General features: G+C 50.4%; 3 protein-coding genes across 19 annotated transcripts in view; 1 reads left to right on the forward strand and 2 right to left on the reverse strand.

The window, feature by feature from the left end:
- RANBP10 (RAN binding protein 10) overlaps nucleotides 1-2,914 on the reverse strand; it is a 74,619-nt gene extending 71,705 nt beyond the window's left edge. The window contains exons 1-2 of one of the 2 annotated variants that reach the window (XM_077887655.1): nucleotides 2,204-2,914; nucleotides 1,308-1,419 (exon numbers count right to left, since the gene is read on the reverse strand). In XM_077887655.1, coding sequence (XP_077743781.1) covers nucleotides 1,308-1,419; nucleotides 2,204-2,438 — 347 coding nt within the window. In that variant the 5' untranslated portion in view covers nucleotides 2,439-2,914. The remainder of the gene's footprint in view (nucleotides 1-1,307; nucleotides 1,420-2,203) is intronic. The other variant, XM_077887647.1, reaches the window with a different exon arrangement.
- Nucleotides 2,473-17,317, forward strand: TSNAXIP1 (translin associated factor X interacting protein 1). Of its 9 annotated transcripts, none has more exons than XM_077887546.1 (16): nucleotides 2,473-2,646; nucleotides 5,757-5,856; nucleotides 10,973-11,085; nucleotides 11,231-11,357; nucleotides 12,509-12,602; nucleotides 13,602-13,798; nucleotides 14,208-14,343; nucleotides 14,778-14,947; nucleotides 15,034-15,193; nucleotides 15,270-15,400; nucleotides 15,537-15,662; nucleotides 15,793-15,945; nucleotides 16,049-16,158; nucleotides 16,368-16,494; nucleotides 16,601-16,707; nucleotides 16,912-17,317. In XM_077887546.1, exons 1-16 carry the CDS (start codon nucleotides 2,507-2,509, stop codon nucleotides 17,150-17,152), a joined length of 2,232 nt encoding a protein of 743 aa, XP_077743672.1. In that variant the 5' UTR covers nucleotides 2,473-2,506; the 3' UTR covers nucleotides 17,153-17,317. The 9 variants fall into 9 exon arrangements, with proteins under 9 accessions (XP_077743672.1, XP_077743691.1, XP_077743680.1 ...); XM_077887554.1 differs by lacking the exon at nucleotides 2,473-2,646 and adding an exon at nucleotides 2,761-3,094; XM_077887565.1 differs by lacking the exon at nucleotides 10,973-11,085 and having other exon boundaries at nucleotides 2,508-2,646.
- CENPT (centromere protein T) lies at nucleotides 17,315-23,002 on the reverse strand. Of its 8 annotated transcripts, XM_077887690.1 has the most exons (15): nucleotides 22,680-22,794; nucleotides 22,446-22,583; nucleotides 21,966-22,030; nucleotides 21,631-21,709; nucleotides 21,416-21,503; nucleotides 21,212-21,308; nucleotides 20,952-21,088; nucleotides 20,792-20,828; nucleotides 20,440-20,582; nucleotides 19,712-19,912; nucleotides 18,906-19,214; nucleotides 18,560-18,650; nucleotides 17,813-17,980; nucleotides 17,622-17,726; nucleotides 17,315-17,545 (listed from the first exon to the last, which is right to left on the reverse strand). In XM_077887690.1, the coding sequence occupies exons 4-15, from the start codon at nucleotides 21,685-21,687 to the stop codon at nucleotides 17,422-17,424; spliced, it is 1,557 nt and encodes a 518-aa protein (XP_077743816.1). In that variant the 5' UTR covers nucleotides 21,688-21,709; nucleotides 21,966-22,030; nucleotides 22,446-22,583; nucleotides 22,680-22,794; the 3' UTR covers nucleotides 17,315-17,421. The 8 variants fall into 8 exon arrangements, with proteins under 8 accessions (XP_077743816.1, XP_077743829.1, XP_077743811.1 ...); XM_077887703.1 differs by lacking the exons at nucleotides 22,446-22,583; nucleotides 22,680-22,794 and adding an exon at nucleotides 22,816-22,869; XM_077887685.1 differs by lacking the exon at nucleotides 21,966-22,030 and having other exon boundaries at nucleotides 22,680-22,795.

Raw genomic sequence — 23,002 nt, forward strand, 5'->3', positions numbered from 1 at the left:
GACCTAGCTCCCCCATAATACAAACAAGGAGATTAAAGATGCACCATCTACACATGGCCACACAGCCATCTCAGGCAAGGATGTTACAACTTCACAGAGGAAGCAGGCACAGCTCTGACTCTATCAGTCCTCCCCCAACACAAACCCCTTGGCTGGGCGTTTTGCATGTACCACAAAAGGGACAGTCCCTAGGAGAGAGGAAGTATTCTGAATGCTCAAGAACACATATTCAGGGTTGGCACGAAGGTCACTGGTCTAGTTGGCAAACTTCCCACATCAGACCTAAGGTCTGATGAGGAAAGCCTTTCCAAGACAGCTGAAATCATGTTATTATATAAGTTAAACACCTGCTTTGTCACAATCAATAGGAAAAAGGGAAGACTAGGAGAAAAAGGAAAAAAAAGAAAAATGCGAAATCTACCCCTCTGACTTCCAGGTGTCTGCTTAGATCACTCTAAAATAGGGAGCCTCCCTAATGCTAACTTTAATGAGGACCTTCCTAAAGCTGGTCCAACTGGTGTTTGAGTCCCTGGACTGAAAAACAAGTTTATGAGCAGCAAGGTCATCTGATTCTGACCATGTGCATGTTATTTACCCTGACATGACAGGCTAGTGGCTGCCACAGCTGTGATAAATGCTGTGAAGACTCTACTATCCCTTTGAAGCCTACAGGGGCCTCTATGTGACTAAATGCCATAAAAAAGAACCCTGAATGCAACAAGAGTGTGAAAGAAGGGAAGTCACAAATGTCATATAACAGTAGGGGAAATCCCACTCTGGACCCTGAATTTTTTTTTTAATTTATTTATTTATGATAGTCACAGAGAGAGAGAGAGAGAGAGAAAGAGAGAGAGAGAGAGGCAGAGACAAAGACAGAGGGAGAAGCAGGCTCCATGCACTGGGAGCCCGATGTGGGATTCGATCCCGGGTCTCCAGGATTGCGCCCTGGGCCAAAGACAGGCGCCAAACCGCTGCGCCACCCAGGGATCCATGGACCCTGAATTGTTAATGTAAACTTGTTACTTGTTTCCCTGACCTATGAGGTATCTCATTACATAATCACTGAAGAGGAAGTCCCCTCCTCTACCCTCAATGAACCTACTTGCCATCAAGGGCTGCTGCTTAGACTAGGCCATGCCCACGGTCAGGTCATAGAGACAGCCCACTCACTATTCAACCCTCTGTAGCCCAGACCCATGCATCTTAGCAACTCACATCAGTCACAAGTGTCAGCCAGAAGACCTCAAACTCTGACCATAGGGAATAGCTCAGTGCCAAGGGAAAGAAGGTGGTAAGAAGGGGCTTACCCATCTCTTCCTTTGCTGACAATCTTCACCTCAAAGTAATAAATGCCACAGGCAGCAGGTATGGGGTGGGTGGCACGCACTGAGGCAGCATCTTTGTGATTTTTGCCATGACCTAATAGGAGAAAGCAAGTAAGAAATTTCAGCAGAAAGAAATGCAAATAGAAGTCCTGTTCTTTTCTACTCCATGGCAACTTCACTGCTTCATGGCCAGAGGAAGCCCTGACATTGTTGGAGGAATAACCAGATAACAACTGAGCAAACACATAAACCTCCCACCTTTGGCTCACCTCTTACTGTGAACAGCAGCCCTGCCAGAGACAATTTCTCCCATACAAACTAAGTCAGGGTGCAGGCAATGTGGATGAATGTGAGAGATTCCCAAGCGCTGCTGGCAGTCTCTCCAAAACACAGAGAGCCCACCTAGATCAGGGGAGAGGGAGGCAGCTCTGGAAGATCACCCCTCTCAACTTGAGTAAAGAACCACAAGCTCTCTCTGATATCTGGCAGGTGAGCAAGCCCATGGGCCTCTGGCTAATGGAGGGGTTGTGACCACCCCTTTCTTCAGACACTCCCCAAACTAAGCAGTGATGAAAGGCCCAGCTGGAATTGGAGCTATCCCAGGATAAGCAAGGCCCTCAGGAGGAAGGTCCAGCCTAGCACTGGGTTTGGACACCTGTTGCAGTCCTCCTGACATCGGGTGTCTCGGGGCACAGCAGTCCAGGCAGTCGACCCTCGGCCTGGTCAGCTTCAACACCTTGGACACCCCGCAGGGGCTAAGGCCTAACCCGGGGCACCCAAATCGGGGAAGGGACGTGATGGGACAGGGGCCGGGCAGCACAGCCGCCCGGCAGGTGCTCCGGTCTTCCCCCCACCCCCAGGGCCAAACTGGCCGATACCTTTGTAGTGGACGCGGAGGTTGCCCTGGGAGAGGCCGATGTAGTTGTACTTGTCCTTGGGGCTCCAGGAGCGCGGCAGCGGCGTCTCATGCTGGTTGACCGCGGGGTACAGGCGCTGAAGGCGCCGGCTCAGCTCCTGCTCCCCCGGGGACTGCAGCCCGCCCCCAGCGCCCCCGCCAGAGGAATCTCCAGCTTGCGGGCTCCCAGCTCCCGGGTCCGCCGTCGCCGCCGCCATCTTGGAGGGAGCTGCTATTGTGTCACTGGGGGCGGGGAGGAGCGAGACCAGATCTCCCCGCTCAGCCAATGGCCCGCGAGCCTACCGAGGCCGCAGGGAAACCGAGTCCAAGTCCTACACCTCTCTTTGGACTCTGCCCCGCTTCGCCACATTTCGGACTATATATCCCACAATGCAGAGCTCTCCAGAGGCGGGACAACCAGTGCTCGTAAGGAACTTTGGGAGATGTAGTACAAATTTGCTCAGTCATAAGCCTGTTCAGCGGAGACTTTGGGAAACCAAAAACTACAATTCCCGCTGGCGACGCGGCTCCGGGTCCTCAGTTCACCGCCCGCCCCCATGGCCTCTGTTTATCCCCCCGCCTCAGTTCCGATAGCCAGGGTCAAATCACTGGTAGTAACTGACTGAGGGGACCCTGTCCCCGGGTCCGAGGCCACCTTTGCTTATTGGCTTTGCTCCCAGCTTGTGGGCTCTGGCCGAGTGGGCGTGGCACAGACTCAACTCCGCCCCCGCCGCTAGGATGCTGGGGCCTGGTCGCCATAGCGACGGGCTGTACACTACCGCAGCTTCCCGGGCCGCGGGTGCTGGCTGCCCGACTGTCTGAGGGTCATGGCCTCCCCCAAGCCGCGGTGCTCCAGCTTCGCGACTACGTCGAGGTAGGCCCTGACCCGACTGAGGGCGGAGAGGAGGGTTTGAGAACTTCCAGAAAGTGAAATGCCTCTGCCCATTGGTCCAGGGCTTCAGCCCCTCAGGATCGGTGGTGCAGAAATGGAATCTGGACTGACTTAGCCCCCTGAGAACACTAGATGCTAGCAAAAGGGCTGGCGCACTTTATCATTAGTAAGAGACAGCTTGCATGTATTGAGCATATATTATGTGCCAACTACTTTATATATGGCACATTTAACCTCACAACTCTATGAGGTAGTAATATTTCCGTTTTACGAATGAATAGAAGCCTGGAGAGATCATGTGTTTTACACGTTTATAAGCGGTAGAGCTAAGGGGACTCCTGGGGAGCTCAGTGGTTGAGCGTTTGCCTTCCGCTAGGGACGTGATCCTGGAGTCTTGGGATCAGTCCTACGTTGGGTTCCGCGCGGGGAGCCTGTTTCTCCGTCTGTCTAGCTCTCTGCCTTTCTCTGTGTTTCTCTCATGAATAAATAAATAAAATCATTTATTAAAAATGCTAACAAAAAAAAAGTGGTAGAGCTAGGATTTGATCCCAGCCTCGTGAGACTCCTGAACCTGCGCTCTTAGCCACAGAGATAAACTGCCTCTTCGCCCATTAGCTTATGGCAAAGATGATTGTCGAATTGCTGTCTATTCAGGTTGCAGTCTCTGGGCACTCCAAAAGATGACAACAAGCTCTATTAGCTCGTAAAGCCACAAGTGTACATACTAAAACAAAAATTTTGGCTAAATATCTTTCCAGCTTTGGGAATTCAGAAGTCTCGGGATGCCTGGGTGGCTCAGCAGTTGGGCACCTGCCTTCGGCCCAGGTGGTGGTCCTGGGATCCAGGATCGTGTCTCACATCAGGCTCCCTGCGAGGAGCCTGCTTGTCCCTCTGCCTGTGTCTCTGCCTCTCTCTCTCTCTGTCTCTCATGAATAAATAAATAAAAGCTTAAAAAAAAAAAAGAAGAAGTCTCTTAAGTTCAGGGCCTTTGCTTCTGTATCTCAAACATGGGGATGATACAACCCACTTCAAAAATATTGTTGGGAGGGATCCCTGGGTGGCGCAGCGGTTTGGCGCCTGCCTTTGGCCTGGGGCGCGATCCTGGAGACCCGGAATCGAATCCCATGTTGGGCTCCCTGCATGGAGCCTGCTTCTCCCTCTGCCTGTGTCTCTGCCTCTCTCTCTCTCTCTGTGTGACTATCATGAATAAATAAATAAAATCTTTAAAAAATATATTGTTGGGAAAATTTAGGCAGAATATGTGAAGCTTTCATCACAGCTCTTGCATATACTAAGCATTCAGTAAGTGTTTAATGAACGTAGTTTCTCCCTTCTTATCACCAATGCAAAAACCTGATCCCACCTAAACTCTAATCCTTCAGGGTCTGTTGCCCCAACAGAGAAAGCCTACAAAAGTCAGGAGGCTCAGTAGGTTGAGCATCTGACTCTTGATTTCAGTTCAGGTTATGATCTTGGGGTTGTGGGATTGAACCCTGCATCAGCTCTGTGCTGGGCATAGAGCCTGCTTAAGATTCTCTCTGTCCCTCTCCCCTCCCTCTCTTAAAAAAAAAATCAGGAGATTATTTGCCAGTTTAATTATTTTATCTAGAGTTAAAATGAATCTACAAGAACCAGACAGCAGGCTTGAGAGTGTTGTTACTCAGCTCAGGAATGCGCTTGAGTTCACTCAATACCAGGATATACCCCTGTTATACCCACTGCCTGTGATCTGTTAGGTAACTTGAGTTTTCCCCACCTTTAAGGTAGAAATATAGGGGAATACCCAGCTGCTTCAGTCAGTAGGACATGTGACTCTTGATCTTGGAATATAAGTTTGAACCCCATATTGGGTGTAGATATTACTTAAAAATAAAATCTTAAAAAAAATAAAGTAGAGGGGCACTGGGTATCTCAGTTGTTTAAGTGTCTGCCTTTGGCTCAGGTCATGATCTCAGAGTCCTGGGATGTCAGGCGCCCTGCTCAGCAGGTTGTCTGTTTCTGCCTCTCTCTTTGCCCTTCCCCCCTGGTCATACTCTCTCTCTATCTCAAATAAATAAATAAAATCTTAAAAAGAAAAAAAAAAAGAAAGAAAAACAGAAAAAAAGCAAGACTCGTCTCCATTTCCTTATGAGCAAACTAGGATGTCTGAGAGAGGTTAAATGACCTGCCTAGGGGTCCCTGTTGGAACACCAGATGTCAGCCCCCAGGACCTTCAGCCATTAAGTATAGGATGGGAGCTGACACCCCAGCCCTTGGACCCCAGGCCCTGTGCTTCTTGTTCTATAGCACCTGCCTTGGTATCACACCCCCAGAATGTGTCAGTCACAAACATGAAACTCATCTGAACACTGAATGAAAGTATAAGCCCACAGTTTTCTGGGCTCATGGTGAGGCTTTCCTGTCACTGTAGGAATTGGTGAGATTCTCAGCATGAGAAGGTTTCTGGGAATGTAGGAAAATGTTTTGGGCCCAGGGCCAGGAGCTTGTTGGCAGCATCTCTGGGAAACTACAGGCAGTGCTGGGAAGACCCAGAGCTTAGCTCTACAGGGAGAAGACGCCATGTCATATAGATCTGGGAAGGGTGGAGGTGCTGTCCCCACTCAGGGCTCTGTCACTTACCACTGTCTTCCCCTTTTCTGTGCAGAACACACATGCGGCCTTCAGGAGGGATCATAGATGACTCCTTCCTCACAGAAACCAAGAACATCCAGAATCGCAAGCTTTCTCAGAAACGGAAGACACTGGTTAGTGGCAATGTCTTGTTGGAAACCCAGATGTCGGCTCTCAGACCCTATCTGCCTCCCTCTCTGCAACCCCAAAGCACCACCCACCTGAAACATGGTTCCCAGAGTAGCTTCTCCGCAGCTGGGGGAGTGTGGCTCACAGAGGCCAGGCCCATCAGGCTCTGAGATAGGGGTGTGCACACTTGCTGCACCTCATCTGAAAAGCCCTTCCAGATCTCTCATGGTAGAGAAAGACTCAGCTGCTGTCCATGGACACCCTTCCCCTGTAGCTCAGCATTCTGGATTAGACCTCATTTTTTCATTCAGCCTGCCATATGGCAGGCATTGTGCTAGGTGCTGGGATGGTCATACCAGACTTGCCAAGGTCCCTCAGGGCTGTGACTATCATTTTTTTCTGTATGGCCCAGGTACTTGAGTGGTGGGCATGTGTTAAGAGCTCCATAATGCTGTAGGTAGGTATGTGAAGGCAGGATTAAAGAGATGTTCGCCCCTCATGTTGCTGACTCTGGGTTGGAAATAGAGACTCAACTGGCCTCAGGAAATGTCCTTCCTCCATTCCTGTTCTTTTAAGTTTTTACATAAAAATGAATGCTGTCTCTATCTTGGGGTACCTGGCTGGCTCAGTGGTAGAGCATGTGACTCGATCTCTGGGTGGTGAGTTCAAGCCCCAGGTTGGGAATAGAGCTTACTTTTAAAAAATGAATGCTGTCTCATTAGGTACTTTGGGGCTTTGGTTGATATGATCATAGGATTGTAATTAATTAGCAAACAGCCACTATCAGAATCAAATGAAAAAACACATTTATTAAAAAATTTTTTGAAAAAACACAGTTTAGCAAACATAACTCCAGGAACACCTGGGTGACTTAGTGGTTGCATCTGCCTTTGGCTCAGGTCATGATCCTGGGGTCCTGGGATCAAGTCCCACAGCAGGCTCTCCGCAGGGAGTCTGTTTCTCCCTCTGCCTATGTCTCTGTGTCTCTCATGAAAAAATAAAATACTTAAAAAACAAACACCAAAAAAAAAAAAAAAAAAAAAAACCATAACTCTAGGTCACAGTGGAGCTGCATAGTATTATAGGCTGTGTAGTGATTTTTTAAAAATTTATTTATTTATTTATGATAGTCACAGAGAGAGAGAGAGAGAGAGAGAGAGAGGCAGAGACACAGGCAGAGGGAGAAGCAGGCTCCATGCACCGGGAGCCCGACGTGGGATTCGATCCCGGGTCTCCAGGATCACGCCCCTGAAAAGAAAGGCAGGCGCCAAACCACCGCGCCACCCAGGGATCCCCTGCAGTGATTTTTTTAAAAAAGATTTTATTTATTTATTTATTCATTCATGAGAGAGAGAGAAAGGCAGAGACACAAGCAGAGGGAGAAGCAGGCTCCATGCGGTGAACCCGACGCGGGACTCGATCCTGGGTCTCCAGGTCACATCTTGGGCTAAAGGCGGCGCTAAACCGCTGAGCCACGCGGGCTGCCCTGTAGTGATTTTCTTAGTGTGTCTGGAATAGGTAATTTGGGGACTCGAGAGAGGGAAGAGGGGTCAGTGTGGACTGCTCACGGAGATGAAGCGCAGCCACAGCCCCAGAAGACCGGATGATTTGGGGCACACGCTCCCCACACCGCGTAGCTGCCTCCCAGCACAGCTGAGCTGGGGCCAGGCTCCTTCGCGCAGCGGCAGCACCGCCCTCCCTAGCCACCAGGGAGCACTGTTCCCCCCCCCACGCCGCCATCCGCCCCGCGCGGCGGCCGCCCTTCCTGCTCTCCCCTGCAGGGGGAAGCCGAGAGCTCGGAGCGCCCCGGAGCCCTCTTGGCTCCCATCCAGGGCCGGAGGCCCCTGGTAATGATGACCAACACCCAGAATTCTGCCTTACTTGCCCAGGAATCAGTATAGGGTGACCACATTTTTTTCTCCACGGAAACGGCAGAGAAAATACAAGGACTGAACTTTTGAAAGTCTGAAAAACTTATTAATTCACTAGGGTCAGGTGCTTGTTTGACAGCTTCTCAGATATCTTTCAGGGTTACTTGACACGTTTATAAAAATCACATACCCCCCAAAAAAAAGCACATTAATTTTGACAAATTTCAAAAACATTTTTGTCTGGCTTTGATTTTTAATACTTTGACTTTTCTTGTATTTCCAGTTTGTCTATTTATACTCCTATTTAGTCTTTTTTTCTATTTAAAAATGTTGATAATTTTGTGGGTTTGTTTGTTTGTTTGTTTTTAATTTGGGAGAGACAGCACAAGTGGGGAGAGGAGCAGAGAAAGGGGGAGGGTCAGGTGAGTGCGTTGAGCGTGGAGCCTGGTGCCGGGCTGGGGGCTGGGAGCCACCACTCTGAGATCATGACCTAAGATGAAATCAAGAGTCTGGCGCTTTACTGCCTCAGCCACCCACACTCCCTGATAGTTCTTTTCAAACAGAAAGAAAGCTTAAGGTTTTCTTTCCTAACAGCATAAGTATTTTAAGCAATTAAAATAAATACCAGGGCACCTGGCAGGCTCAGTCGGTAGGGCATATGACTCTTCATCTCGGGTCTTGGGTTGAAGCCCCACATTCAGGATAGAGATTACTTAAAAAAATAAAGGGCTGCCTGGGTGGCTCAGTCTATTAAGCATCTGATTCTTAAAAAAAAAAAAAAAAAAATCTTTAAAAAAGATCTTATTTATTTATTCATGGGAGAAGCAGAGAGACACATAGGCAAAGGGAGAAGCAGGCTCCCTGTGGAGAGCCTCATGCGGGACTCAGGACTCAATCCCAGGACCCCAGGATCACAATCTGAGCCAAAGGCAGATGCTCAACTCCTGAGCCACCAGGTGCCCAAGATTCGGACTCTTGATCTTAAAATTAAAAAATAAAAAACAGGGCAGCCCCAGTGGCTTAGCAGTTTAGCGCCGCCATCAGCCTGGGGTGTGATCCTGGAGACCTGGGATCAGGTCCCACATTGGGCTCCCTGCATGGAGCCTGCTTCTCCCTCTGCCTGTGTCTCTACCTCTCTCTCTCTGTGTCTCTCATGAATAAATAAATAAAATCTTTAAATAAATAAATAAATACATATATACATACATACAATAAATAAATACAATAAATAAATACAATAATTTAAAAAATTTTTTAGGGATTCCTGGGTGTCTCAGTGCTTGAGCCTCTGCCTTTGGACCAGGGAGTAAACCTGGAGTCTCAGTATCAAGTCTCGCATTGGGCTCTCTGCATGGAGCCTGCTTCTCCCTCTGCCTGTGTGTCTCTGCCTCTCTCTGATCCTCTCATGAATGAATACATAAAATCTTTAAAAAATTTGTTTTAATTAAAAAAAGTATTTTGTGAGTGCTGCTCTGACCATGTCCCAAACATTATGAACTATAATTTTAACATTCTTTTTTTTTTTAAGATTTTATTTATTTATTCATGAGAGACACACACAGAGAGAGGCAGAGACATAGGCAGAGAGAAGCAGGCTCCATGCAGGGAGCCCGATGTGGGATTCCATCACGGGACTCGATCACGGGACTCCAGGACCACGCCCTGGGCCGAAGGCAGGCACTAAACCGCTGAGCCATCCAGGGATCCCCTTAACATTCTTTTTTTTTAAGTTTGTTTATTTTTAATATTTTTTTAAATTTTTATTTATTATTTATGATAGTCACAGAGAGAGAGAGAGAGAGAGAGGCAGAGACATAGGCAGAGGGAGAGGGAGAAGCAGACTCCATGCACCGGGAGCCCGATGTGGGATTCCATCCCAGGTCTCCAGGATCGCGCCCTGGGCCAAAGGCAGGTGCCAAACCGCTGCGCCACCCAGGGATCCCAAGTTTGTTTATTTTTAGTAATCTCTATACCCAACGTGGAGCTTGAACTTACAACCTTGATATCAAGAGTCCCATGCTTCTCTGACTGAGCCAGCCAGACGCTCCCAACATTATTTTTATAACGTTGTATTCTAAGAAGTTAATGGGTCAAGAAAAAAGGAATTTATTCTTAAACATCTACATAGTTAAGGGGCACAGAGGGGGCTCTAATATTGGATTCAACATTGAATTCTAATTCAATGTTCTTTTCTTTTCTTTCTTTATTAAAAATTTTACTTTGAAGTAATCTCCACACCCAACATGAGGCTTGAACTCACAGGGCTGAGATGGAGAGTTGCATGTTCCACCGACAGCCAGCCAGGTGGCCCCAATTTTCTTTTAAGTTGGAAAGTAATTGGGACACCTGGGTGGCTCAGCAGTTGAATGTCTGCCTTTGGCTCAGGGTGTGATCTCAGATTCCCCAGTTTGAGTCCCACAAACAGTACAGCGGGGCTGGTACAGATTGGTACTCATATCTGTTTTCATAGTACAGATATGCAATACTCACTGACATATCTCCAGAAGAGAAGAACAGCTCACCTTTACTGAGTTCCAAGAAGGTGTCTGAGTCTGTGTAAACCGACTTCATGTTTTCTCACTGCATCCTCACATCAATACAGTGCAGTGGGAACTAAAACCATCCCCATTTTATGAATGTAGAAATGTAGAGACTGCTAAGCCTGTGGTCACACAGCCAAGAAGGGGTATCTGGTTTTTTAATCTAAACTCTCTCTACCTCTAGTGCCCATAATCTTAATTATGAACCATATTAAGAATTCATAATTCTGGGCAGCCCCGGTGGCACAGCGGTTTAGCGCCGCCTGCAGCCTAGGGCGTGATCCTGGAGACCCTGGATCGAGTCTCACGTCAGGCTCTCTGCATGGAGCCTGCTCCTCCCTCTGCCTGTCTCTGTCTCTATGAATAAATAAATAAATAAATAAATAAATCTTTAAAAAAAAAGAATTCATAATTCTGTGAATTATGGGGAAGGGGAGCCTGGCTGGCTCAGTTGGTGGAGTGTCAGGCTCTTGGTTTTGGCTCAGGTCATGATCTTGGGATTGTGGGATTGAGCCATGTGTGGGCTCCATGCTCTAGTGGGGGTCTGTCCAAAATTTTCTCCCTGTGCTCCCCCCAATGCTTGTGCATGCATGCTGTCTCCATCTCTCTCTCAAATTAAAAAAAATAAAATGTAGAGGGAGGAGGATGGGGACGAGCATCAGGAAAGGGATCCGTGTTGCCATGGTAACCCCACCTGTCTCTTCCTGCAGTCCTGTCAGTTCTCCATTGGTGGCCAACTGTCCCCATGGCCCACACACACCAGTGGTCAGACCATTCTACATAATCGAAAGCCCTGTTCATATGATTACCGGAAGCGAGCAGGGTAAGCTGGGGTCAGCCTCATGGTGCATGGGCTGGTACAGACCCAGCATTGGACCCAGAGACAGCACAGGGGCATGTGCTGGCCCAGACTAATGATGCAAGAGGCCACGGAGTACCCATCCCTCTCATTCCCCCATCCCATGCAGTAGCTGGCAACAGCATCCTCTGGGCACTACTAAGCCGAGGTACCTGGAGCAGCTGGAGAACTACCTACGCAAGGAGCTCCTCCTGCTGGACCTGAGCACAGATTCTACCCAGGAGCTGAGGCTACAGGTCAGAGCCACAGAATAACTGTGGGCGGGGTGGGGGTGGAGGGGAGTGGGTGGGAAGACAGGTGGGAAGAAACCTTACTCACTAGGACTGAGCACTTCAGACTTCAGGAGAAACCAGTCACTCCCAGCTCTTTTAGGTCCCCATTCCTGGTAAGGGAAACATGTTCTATAAAAAAGTCAGTGAGCAGGCAAAGCTGCAAGTATTAAACCAAAACTCTCCCTAGGTCTGAGTTTCCACATCTGAGTCAGGTAGTAGACTGGATGCCATCTCCAGTCCCTTCAGCTCTGTGATCTTCAGTGCCTAGCATGGGTTGTTGGACATCAGCCAATGGCCTGAAATCCTGGCCACTGAGCAAGAAGCAGTAAATACAGTATTTACCAGGTCAGGGATGACAGACCCAAGCTCGAGGAACTTAGCCCAGACACATAGGAAAATCTAGATGTAGATCAGATTCTAGCACATTTAAAGGAGGGAATCACCAAATCCCTGCTCAAACAGGAATGATGACAGGGAATCCCTCACTTCTGACTTAATCACTGACAGAAGCATTTGCTGAGCATCACCTGTGTGTCAGGCCCTGAATGGGACCTTGAATACAATCTCACAAGCTAAAGGTACCTCATCATCAACAAGGAAGCAGAACTTCAGAGAAGGCATGCATTTATGAAATGGTGGGGCTAGGATATGAACTCAGGGCTGATTCCAGAACCTATTCTAATTCCAGGACATAATGCTGCCTCCAAAAACTTCTGTGTCCAAATGGGACAGAAAATCATAACTCTCCTTGGTCAGAATACAAGGCTAGAGCCTCTGATCTCCTCCTGTTCCCCCAGGTCTGTGAGATAGCAAGGGGGTGCTGGTGAGAGGCCAAATGAAACAGTGCTTGGAGAAGGCTAGCAGACTGGAGAGCCAGAGTGGAATGGCCCCAATCCAGGTCATCTTCCAGGCTTCAGAGATAGTACCAGGAGAGACCTCCAGAGAAGAGTTGAGAGGGACAGAGCTGCCCCTTAGCTTCCTGGCATTGAGAGACCCAGGTAGTACCCAGGCATTTATTTGAATGTGGGTCACCTGGCAGCTTCATGCTATAATACTTCTAAGCTTAAGAGTGGCAGCTATAGGCCAGAAGGTGACAGGTCCCCTTTTCTTGCCAGCCTTACAGAGAAATCTTTGAGTTCTTCATAGAGGACTTTAAAACGTACAAGCCATTGCTATCCTCCATCAAGAATGCATATGAGGTGATGCTGGGTAAGACTGCAGCCTCTGCCTGGATCCAGTTTGGAAGGCGTGGAGAGGATCCTACTCTGACCTTCTGGGGCTGTGCAGAAGTACTGGGGCAGCTGCTAACTGGGCCTTGAGGTCACCAAACCTTGCTCAGCTTTTTCTTACACTGTCGTGTGTGATAGAGAACCTGACTACCTACCTCTAGTCCTTGGCAAGCATGGTAAGGCAGTATCTGTAGGAAAGAGAGCAACTTCACTATTGAGAACAAAGTCTAAGAGGGAGTGAGTACCTCTGGGAAGTGATGAGCCTCCCCAACCAGGCTCAGGAGTGCTGGGCATGGTACAACTGCAGGACTAAAAGCTATAGGGAGGGGGGATCCCTGGGTGGTGCAGCGGTTTGGCACCTGCCTTTGGCCCAGGGCGCGATCCTGGAGACCCGGGATCGAGTCCCACGTCAGGCTCCCGGTGCATGGAGCCTGCTTCTCCCTCTGCCTGTCTCTCTCTCTCTCTCTCTCTCTCTCTCTCTCTCTATCATAAATAAATAAAAATAAAAAAAAATAAAAATAAAAGCTATAGGGAGAAAGGGCATAGATGAAACCCCAGTACTCATCCAGACTCTGTCTCTGGTTTGTTTGTTTGTTTGTTTGTTTAAAATATTTTTTTTTATTTGAGAGATAGAGCAAGAGCACAAGTGAGGTGAGGAGCAGAGGGAGAAGCAGACTCCCTGCTGAGCAGGGACCTCCCCCGGGACCCCCCCATCCCCCAACATGAGACTCAATCTCAGTACTCTGGGATCATGACCCAAGCTGAAGGCAGACAATCAATGGAAGCCACCTAGGCACTGCTGTCTCTGGTATAAAAGAAAATGCAGGAAGGCCTTAAGCAGGGGCCATGTTTTGAACAGGCATGCACAGACATGGAGTTTGCAAGGGACATAGCAACTCGCTGTGACCTTAGGATCAGTGTCTCTTGGCTGTTTGTTCTCTGTGGTCCCAAAGGGACTCTCCTACCTGTCCCTGCTTAGCTCACCAGAGGGAGAAGATTCGGGCTCTGGAGCCCCTGAAGGCCAAGCTTGTCACTGTGAATGAGGACTGCAACGAGAGGATCTTGGCCATGAGGGCTGAGGAGAGATATGAAATCACCATGCTGAAGAAAGAGAAGATGAATTTACTAAAACTCATTGACAAAAAGAATGAGGAGAAGATCTCATTGCAGAGTGAGGTGAATGGGAGTAGTATGGTAACCAACTCCCTAAATTCCTGCTACTCCCACCCTAGGGGTGATCTGAGGCCTTGGGCACTGAGGTGACTCCCTAACTCTCTACCCTTCTACCTGGAATGATATCCTGAGCCACCACCTCCCCCCAGAGGCTACCTCCACACCCTGCCCCTTCCTTCTTGGCTTAGCACTGGCTCCATGTGGCCCCAAATGCCAGAAGTCCTGCTTCTTGGCTGCCAAATTTTCTCCACAGGAGGAAGCGTTGATACTTTGCTGGATTCTCAGGAATGGTCTGTCTCCTTCCTCCACTTTTCCTGTTCCCAGACCCTGATGGGGCCACTCAGCACCCATCCCATCCCCTTTGATGGTTAGTTATATACAGCCCCTGGCCACACAGCCACCTTCCCAACAGGTATCCAAACTGAGAAAGAATTTGGCTGAGGAGTACCTGCGCTACCTCACGGAGCGAGATGCCCGGAAGATCCTCATTGCAGACCTGAATGAGCTACGGTACCAGAGGGAGGACATGTCACTAGCCCAGTCCCCAGGTAAGCCTGAGGGGGGTTTCTCTATGTGGAGGAGGTGCTAAAGAGGAGTCTCACCACTCATCCCCATTCATTGAACTCTCCTAATGTCTGTTCATTCCATGCCTATTCACAAAGCAGGGATGCTCCTGCTGCTGCCTGGGTCTATGGATCTTTTGAGCTTGGCTGAGAATCATAGACTCATCGTTTAAGTAGGAAACAATTGTTGGCTGCTAAGGCAGCCTAGACTCCCTGGGAGCAGGACAGGCCTGGTACTCCATGTCCTGGGTTCTCTATTTAAGCCCGAACTTCTGAGCTGTTAGTGCTGTGGGAAAGACCTAGGGCTTTCTAATCAGGGAGAAAAGGACCTGGGACCAGGCCCTGACGGACACTCTAAAATTGCCCTGGGCTGCAGATCCTAGAGGTAGAGTGTTGCAAGTTGGCGGGTACCCTGGCAGGCATCTGGGGGGAGGACCCCGTGAAGTTAACACTGGCTCTGAAGATGACCCGGCAAGACCTGACCCGCACACAGATGGAACTCAACACCATGAAGGCTAACTTTGGAGATGTGGTACCCAGGAGGGACTTTGAAATGCAGGAGAAGACCAACAAGGATCTGCAGGAGCAGGTACTGGTACTGGTGAGCAGGCAGGGCAGGCAGGTTCAGGCAACATCACACAGGTGGGCAGCAAGAATTAGTCACCTTGTCCACAGCTGGACAGCCTGAGAGATGACTATGAAGAGGTCTGCAAGGAGCATGAGATACTGCTGCAGTTGCACATGACCACACTGAAGGAGCGGGATCAGTTTCATTCTGAGCTCCAGGAAATCCAGCGCACCTCTACGCCACGGCCTGACTGGAGCAAGTGTGAAGGTAATGATGGTCATTGTACTCCCAGGGACTGCTCAAGGATGTGGTTTGGATTCCAGTACCCTCTCTCCACCTGCAGATGTGGTGGCTGGGGGCCCAGATCGCTGGCAAATGCTGGCTGAGGGCAAGAACAGCGACCAGCTGGTGGATGTGCTCCTGGAAGAGATTGGCGAGGGGCTGCTTCGGGAGAAAGATTTCTTTCCTGGTCTGGTAGGGGTCCCTGGGCTCTGGAGGCTTGGGGCCAGAGTCAGAACAGCCAGGCCTTGTGCTAATAAGACTTGAGGTTTTGGAGGAACCCTCTGGGGCTCTGCCCGGCCCAGAGATGAGCGGACACTCTCCTTTCCAGGGTTATGGGGAAGCCATCCCCCCTTTCCTTCGATTTGATGGCATTGTGGAGAATAAGAAGCCAACCAAGAAGGATGTGGTAAACCTCCTCAAGGATGCCTGGAAGCAACGTCTTGTTGAAGAGCAGGTCAGACCTCATGGGCCATTTTGGGTTGGTGTGGCCTCCAGAGTCCTCCAGGGGGTTCTGTTGAGGTACTAGGGAGAAGGGCCAACCCATAATGGGGCAGGCTTCCCAAACAGTCATCTCCACTCTGCAGAAAGAGAAATTCCCAGATTTCTTCTTCAATTTCCTGGAGCATCGCTTTGGACCTGGTGAAGCCATGGCCTGGGCTTACACCATTTTTGAAAATATCAAGCTGTTCCGCTCTAATGAGGTCATGAGTCAGTTTTATGCAGTCTTGATGGGAAAGGTAAGGTTGGGTCTGGCTCTCCATCTTTTGTCCCCAGCATAAGCCAACTCTATCCCTGCTACTCCAGGAAGCAGCAAATTATCCAATGCTTCCTTTCCTGTAGAGGAGTGAGAATGTATACATCAAGCAGAAGGAGACAGTGGCACAGTTGCTGAAGGAGATGACGAATGCTGACAGTCAGAATGAAGGGCTGATAACCATGGAGCATTTAAGGTGAGGGGCTGGTCCAGCCATCCCAAACTCCCGTCCAACATTTCCTCTGGCCAGCCTCCCTGATACGCAGGGGTAAGGGGAGCTTGGTAGGAAGGGGTCACAGCCTCAACACTTGTCCTTTCTGAGCACTAGTGGGGCTGGCAGAGGGATACAGGAAGATGCATGAGCAGGCCACAGCTAGGCCTGTTGGCCCTTGTATCTCCCCACAGCACTGTCCTCAAGAGCACCTTCCCCTTCAAGAAGGAAGAGAAAATTCAGGAGTTGATGGAGGCAGGAGGCTGGCATCCCAACAGCAGCAATGCAGACTTGCTCAACTACCGCTCATTATTTACAGAGGTGGGGGGTGGGGGTGGCGGGGGGTTGTCCAGGAACTTGCCCAGCCCTGCTCTAGCCTCTGCTGGACCCCAAACGTGTTTTCACCTTGCCTTATGGCCCCTCCTAGGATGAAGAAGGCCAGAGTACGCCCTTTGTGCAAAAGCTGTGGGAACAGTATGTAGACGAAAAGGATGAGTACTTACGGGAGCTAAAGCAGGAGCTGGGCATGGAACTGTGAGTAATTCCTGAGGCCCTTTGGCCCACTTAGCCATAGGCAAATCTCGATGCCACAGGGTGGCATCTCAAGGCCTTGTGTCTCCTTGTGCACTGAGCTTGCTGCTGGGCCCTATATACTGCTCAAGCTCAGCAGGTGGCACCTTGGGGTCTGGAGTGCAGAAAGGAGGGATCAAGGCCTATCTTTCTTTCTTTGTTGGGTAGCCATAATGAGGTAACCCTACCTCAGATACGTGAAGCCCTGATAAGCATTGATCCCAGCCTGGAAAAGCAGACCCTAAATAGCTACTTGATCCAGGCCTTCCAGCTCCCCATGACAGAACTGCCTGAGGAGGGTGAAGAGAAGGAAGAAAGCATTGTGGTACAGCTCAAGATTGCCCTGCAACGGCTTCAGATGATTGACATCAGGCGCATGGGGTCTCGAGAGCCAGAGCCTGCAAGCTAGGGACACTGTGGGCTGCCTGAGTGTTCCAGTGCTGCTAACCTCTACTTTTAGTATAAAATTATTTGACTGAACCTATTCTCCAGGTTATCCTGGGAATTGAGGGGAGGGAGAGGGTTGGTCCTGGCCTGGCTGGCCCCAGGATATACACCAAAACATGGAACATTCTGTTTGTGACACTTTATTGATGCTGGGGAACTGGGGAAGAAAACTGGAAGAATGTGTGGGGCAGTCCCCTAGGCAAGGACTGGGCAGGTGTTGAAGCCTGGCCACTACTGGGCAGGGAAGACAGAGTTGCCACTGAATGCACAAGGGATGAGCAGCTGCCGGTACTCCAGGGGCAGGTGCCGCTCCACAAGCACACGCAGAGAGACTTGGTCGTTGACCAGGCCCTGCCTGCAGCAGAGGAAGATAGAGACAGAATCAGTAGCAGCCTCCCATACCCAGCACCTCCCTGCTTCTGCCCACTTACCGTCGCATCAGCAGTTCTAGGTCCTCTGGCCTCACAGTCTTACGGCCAGCATGAGCAGCAAATGCCTCCAGGTCGTCACAAAGATGCTGGAAATACCTGTCCAGGCTGCCAAAAGGGTTGGGGTAGGACAGACTAAACAGTATTGTCGATCTGAGGGGCTCCTCTCCCTACCCTGAATGTTCAGGACTCACCATTTCTCCACCATCTCAACAGCCTTCTTCTCCATGGGCATCTTAGCACAGAAGCTAAAGAATTTCACATAGTGGCTCAGTCCAGTCTTGTGGGGATCTTGACGGGGTCTGGAGCCAGGGGCTCGGGCTCTGGGAGGAAGCCTGGTCGACAGAGGCTCTGAAGATAAGCTGGGGGCAAGAGTGGATAGTTAGCTAAAATGCTGCCCGAAGAGGCCCCTAATCAAAAACAAGTCTTATTGGCTCCAGCCAGACTAGGGCCCATATGCTCCTTAGCTATCCTGGACCAAGAGCTCTAACTCTCTGCCGGGCCGTGGTGGGGACAGGGGGCCACATAGAGGCCTGATCTTTCCCTGGGGCCCTGATCCTCTAGTCTGGACCCAATGTCGCAGTCTAGACTCATTACATAAACTGATACTTTCTCAGGCCCTTGACCCTCAGTCTTCCACATGGACATTTCCCCTCTGCCTGTTGCTACCTATTCAATTCTGCTAAAGTCTCTAGGAAGCCTTCTCTGACTACATACTGACTAAGGCACTTCCCCCTACTAGGTTCCTCTAAGAACCTGGAAGCAAGCACCAGGATGACACATGTACTCAGTGAGCCCCACCCAGCCTGTCTAAGGGTGATCTCTTGAGTGATCATCTGCATTCCAATGGGAAGGGGAATAACCCTTTGGTGCTCAATGCCAAGGTCTGAAGCCTGCCCCCTTCCTGAGAGGCCCATGCAGAACAAGGTCATGAGACTTACACTGCAGTGCTAGACGGTGGGGCTGGCTCAAGAAACTGAGGTCGCCTGGCCTGAGGAGACTGAGTGGTGTTGGAAGCCAACTCTGGACTTGCTGTAGAGAAAGAGCAGGATTACAGGGGTCTCAGCCTTGACTATCTCACCCAATTGTCAAGGCCCACAGCTTCCTTGTCCTATTCCTCAAGGGCCACATCTAGCTCTAGCCAGCCAAGCAATGGGCCCCTCAGAATCTCCCCAACTCAACATAACTTATGCCCAGAAACATAACCCAGAGGTATAACTCCTCAGATTAGGGACTGAACACAGTTGTTACCCATTTACTCCCTCTTCCCTGCACTGGGCCCTTTACCTCTTCTATCAGAGATATCCTCATCTTCTGAAGATCCTTTTGGCTCATTAGTCTCAACAGCTTCTGTCATTTCTCTATATCCCTTAGAATTTTCTGTCCTGACAGATCCTTGTGTTCCTGTTGTGTCCATTACTTCGCTCACACTCAAATTTTCCTCCATCCTTTCCTCTGCCTCCTCATCAATTCCATCCTGTAAAAGGTCTACTCCATCTTCTCCAGAGATTGCACTGCTCTTGTTTGGGAAGCTCATAGCAATGGCATCAACATTCTTTGCCTTTCTTGCCAGAAGTTGGGCTTGTTTTCCAGGGTCTGAATCAAGGGAGAGAACATAGGTTAGGGATCCCTGGGTGGCGCAGCGGTTTAGCGCCTGCCTTTGGCCCAGGGCGCGATCCTGGAGACCCGGGATCGAATCCCACGTCGGGCTCCCGGTGCATGGAGCCTGCTTCTCCCTCTGCCTATGTCTCTGCCTCTCTCTCTCTGTGTGTGACTATCATAAATAAAAATTAAAAAAAAAAAAAAAAAAAGAACATAGGTTAGAAAAGCAGTAGGACAAGGCTGTAGCTCTGAGAAGGATAAAGAGAGGGTATAGTAAGACCCAGTCTAGCTCACTGAGGAGAAGTGTCCAGAAGCAGACCAAGGTACTTATTTAGAGTATCCTGGCCCAAAACTGACCCTGCTCTAACACGTAAGAGGAACCAACAACCAGGGAGCTCTGCGGGGCACACATACAGGACTGAGAAGGGAAAAGCACCAGTGTCAACTCTCATCCAAGGCTTAGCTCCAGGCCACATGCTCCACATACTCACTGTAGTTCTGCAACTTAGGTCCACTGCTCTGTGTCCTGTGACTGACAGCTCTCTCAGCATCTTCAGCCTCAGTATGAGAGAGACAGGGCAGGGAGTGGTATACACTGGGGGAACGGCCAACCAAGGGCTGAGAGAAGGGCTGAGTGTCCTCCAACACGGTATCCGTTGGCAGGGTAGCAACAGGGGTTCTCAGGCTGTCACCTGGAGATCAAACACCAGTTGACCCTCTGTTCTCCAGCCTTATCAACCTTCCACAGCTCTCTTTGCTTACCTTCCTGCTTCTTAGCCTAGCATTCCCACCCTCTACAGCTTGTCCCACCAAAACTGCTTACCTATGCCTCCACACTTCTCACTCTGCTCCCTCTGCTAGGAAGCCTCCTCTTACTCTAGTGAACTTGATTTGTCTTCTGGAATCAGGCTGCCTGGTCAGTTCTGACTGGCCAGCTGATCCTGAAACCTGACCCTCATCAATCTACCAAGAAGCTCCAGTCACCACACCACACCTTTCTTTCCCTCGGCCCTGAACTTTTTCAAGAATATGGAATCCTAGAAGATACTGGGATCAAGACTGGGGCCCCATTACGACAAGAGGCACCTTGGAGAAAGAAAGCAGAAACTCCTCATAGACCTACTGGCCAAGCTGGCTCACTGTCCTTGACAGAGAGAGGAGTAATCCTGGACTCAGCAGCACTTCCTACGGGGGTGGGAGAGGGAAATCTCAACCTTACCTGGAGAAACCAAGGAAGTATCTCGCAGATCCTGCAAAAATGCACCCACATCTACAGCTCGGCGGGTAGGAGGTCTGCGAGCCAAACCAGGCCTCTGCACTGACTGTGGCTGGAGAGGTGTGGCAAAGGTCAAATTGAGGGAGCTGGTGGGAGGGAGGAGGCACAAAGGAAAGTCAGGTATCTGAGGCCCAATTTTCAGAACTCCCCATCTGCCCTGTGGCTCTCATCTCTTAGAACACAGCAATGATACCGTGAAGCTAAAACTGGCAGGGACCAGTATGGCCAGATTCCAACCCAATTAATACCTCCCTGTCCAAGCCGTTCCACCAACCCCTAGAATAGGCAACAGCACCTGGTAAGGGAGGAGGCATTGGCATTCCCATGAGGCTCTGCAAGAGAATTTAAAAAGAAACCATGATGAGTTACGAAGCTCCTGAGAGCCCTCTCTCAGGCCTCCTCAGCTTCTCCAGAGAGCAAGAGAGGATAGCCAAAGGTGTTGTCCAGGGTCTTACCTTGGGAGAGAGGCAGCCCCTGGTCCACTCCTTGCTGAAACGCTGACAATCTCAGCCTCTGCTTCCTCCTACCAGGAGCCAGCAGACCTAGAGCCAGGGTTGTGGGTGGCTCAAGTTCAGGAAGTTGCAGCTCCAGGCTACAAGGATGGAAATTATCTCAGACAGGCCAGGAAGCCCAATCCTGGCTTCTGGGGCCCTCAAGAGACTCCCTGATTAGAGCTGCCCAACAGCCCAGCGCAAGGGAAGAATTCACTGTGCACCTGCCCTGACTGCTTTTCCGTCTAGAGGACTGGACCACCTGCGGCGTCGGTACTGGCTTCACCACAGGCTCTGGCATCATGATGGAAGATTCTGGGGCTGCAGAACAGCAAAGAGAGGGTAGGGTTGGTAGGACAGGCTGCCCTGAATGAAGGATGCCAAGGGACTGGTATCTAACCCTGATCAGCAAGCTAGTGTTCACTCACCAGTTAGAAGGATGTTCTTCAGCAGAGTCCGGGGTGTCTGTTCATCCAGATGCCCACTGGTTTGAACACGGGCCAATCTGTCAATAGACTTTGGATGAAAGCACCAAGTAATCAGTCTGTGGCTTTGCCTTGAGATTTCCTCAGGGCAGAGTCAGATCTCAGAGCCCCCTGAAGGCAGCAAGAGCCCTGTAGTGGTCAGTGGCCTGGGGACTTACCCTGGCTCTTTGGGAACGCCGGCTCACATTCATCTTTGTGGGGCTACTCAGCGGCATTTCAAGTCGGGCTTTCTGGACACTGTGTAAACACCAATAGCTCTGAGAATTAAGTAGGGAGAGGGAACTAGAGGATGCAGAGATATGCCTTCATCAGGGATCCTGGCCTGAAGCCCTTTTCCCTCAAAGCCAGGGACCCAGAAACCACTTGCCCCTCCCTTTAGCCTTTGTTCCCAGCTCTATCAACAGCTTGTGGATAGAGGAGCCTGAGGGATATGGGAAAAAGAGGGATCATAATGATCCAGCCAGAGGGAGGGGCTAAGGAAGGCTTTACAGACCTGACTCTGTTAGAGGCAGAGGTTATCCACACAGACAAGAGGAGCAATTGGAAAAGTATTCATTCCTGACATGAAAATTAACAATCCAAGAAGGATATTTGAGTATTTTGAAACCTTTCAAGTACTTGTCAGTGTTTGACAGCAGCTTCTACATAGGTCACTCCAGCCCTAGTCTCTCCATTCCAGTCCCTCTCAGATTCCCAAGGCACGGCTCCCATCTCATCACTTACAGATCTAAAACCTACTGTGAGTAGCTTCCCAGTGCCTGCAAAACTGCTGCCCCAGTCTAGCAGACGCCACACCCTCTGGGCCGTGAGCTCACCACAGCCCTCATCCACTGCCACTGCCACCAGGTCAGGCCAAAGTCCCTGCTCCCGAGCAAAGCATCTTTCTAGTTTCTGCCTCCCGAATCTGCCCAGGCTGTGCGCTCTAGCGCCCTTCCCAACTTCCAGCTGAGAGCTACAGGGAAAGGGGACTGACTGCATGTGCGGGGAAAAGGTGGGCACCACAGAGGCGGCAGTTCAGGGTAGATGCCTGGATACACTTTGGGCCGGTGTTGGGGGAGGTGTGGCCCAGAGAACAGGACAGGCCAGATTCTGAGCGCCCATCCTGCACCACCTGAAGCAGAAACGCAAAGACGTGAGCAGAGTTGACCTCTGTGGTCCCGAGACCTGGCAGTCTGGATTCCCAGGGATGGGGGCACAACTAACTGACCGGAGCCCGGTAGAAGGTGGAGTCAGTTCTCAGAACCCTGGGCCCTGCGGCTCTGCGAGACTCAGTTTCCCTCTCCAAATAGGGTCAGTACTGGATCCCGCTGAGACCTGACCCCCTCGGCAGCGCTGTCACATACCCAATTCGAGCACTTCGGCGTCGCCGTGGGGTGCGCGTGTCCGCAGTATCCAGCACGCGCCGCAAAAGCGTGCGCGTCGTAGGCTCGCTGTCGCTGTTGTAGGTATCCGCCATCGCCTCAGCAGTCCGCCTTCCAAGCGCTGAAGCTGCCTCGGCCGCCGCCTTCCCGCCGCCGCATTTAAGCCAAC

Source organism: Canis aureus, chromosome 3, assembly GCF_053574225.1.
Source record: "Canis aureus isolate CA01 chromosome 3, VMU_Caureus_v.1.0, whole genome shotgun sequence".
Lineage (NCBI taxonomy): Eukaryota > Metazoa > Chordata > Mammalia > Carnivora > Canidae > Canis > Canis aureus.

Coding starts and splice junctions, on each gene's coding strand:
- TSNAXIP1 (XM_077887546.1), top strand. CDS start 2,507: ATGGCCCGCGAGCCTACCGAGGCCGCAGGGAAACCGAGTCCAAGTCCT. Junction 15,663..15,792: donor AACGTCTTGTTGAAGAGCAG/GTCAGACCTCAT, acceptor TCCACTCTGCAG/AAAGAGAAATTCCCAGATTT. Junction 16,495..16,600: donor ACCGCTCATTATTTACAGAG/GTGGGGGGTGGG, acceptor GGCCCCTCCTAG/GATGAAGAAGGCCAGAGTAC.
- CENPT (XM_077887677.1), bottom strand. CDS start 22,928: ATGGCGGATACCTACAACAGCGACAGCGAGCCTACGACGCGCACGCTT. Junction 19,215..19,711: donor ACCTAAGTTGCAGAACTACA/GTGAGTATGTGG, acceptor CCCTTGATTCAG/ACCCTGGAAAACAAGCCCAA. Junction 18,651..18,905: donor GGATATCTCTGATAGAAGAG/GTAAAGGGCCCA, acceptor CTTTCTCTACAG/CAAGTCCAGAGTTGGCTTCC.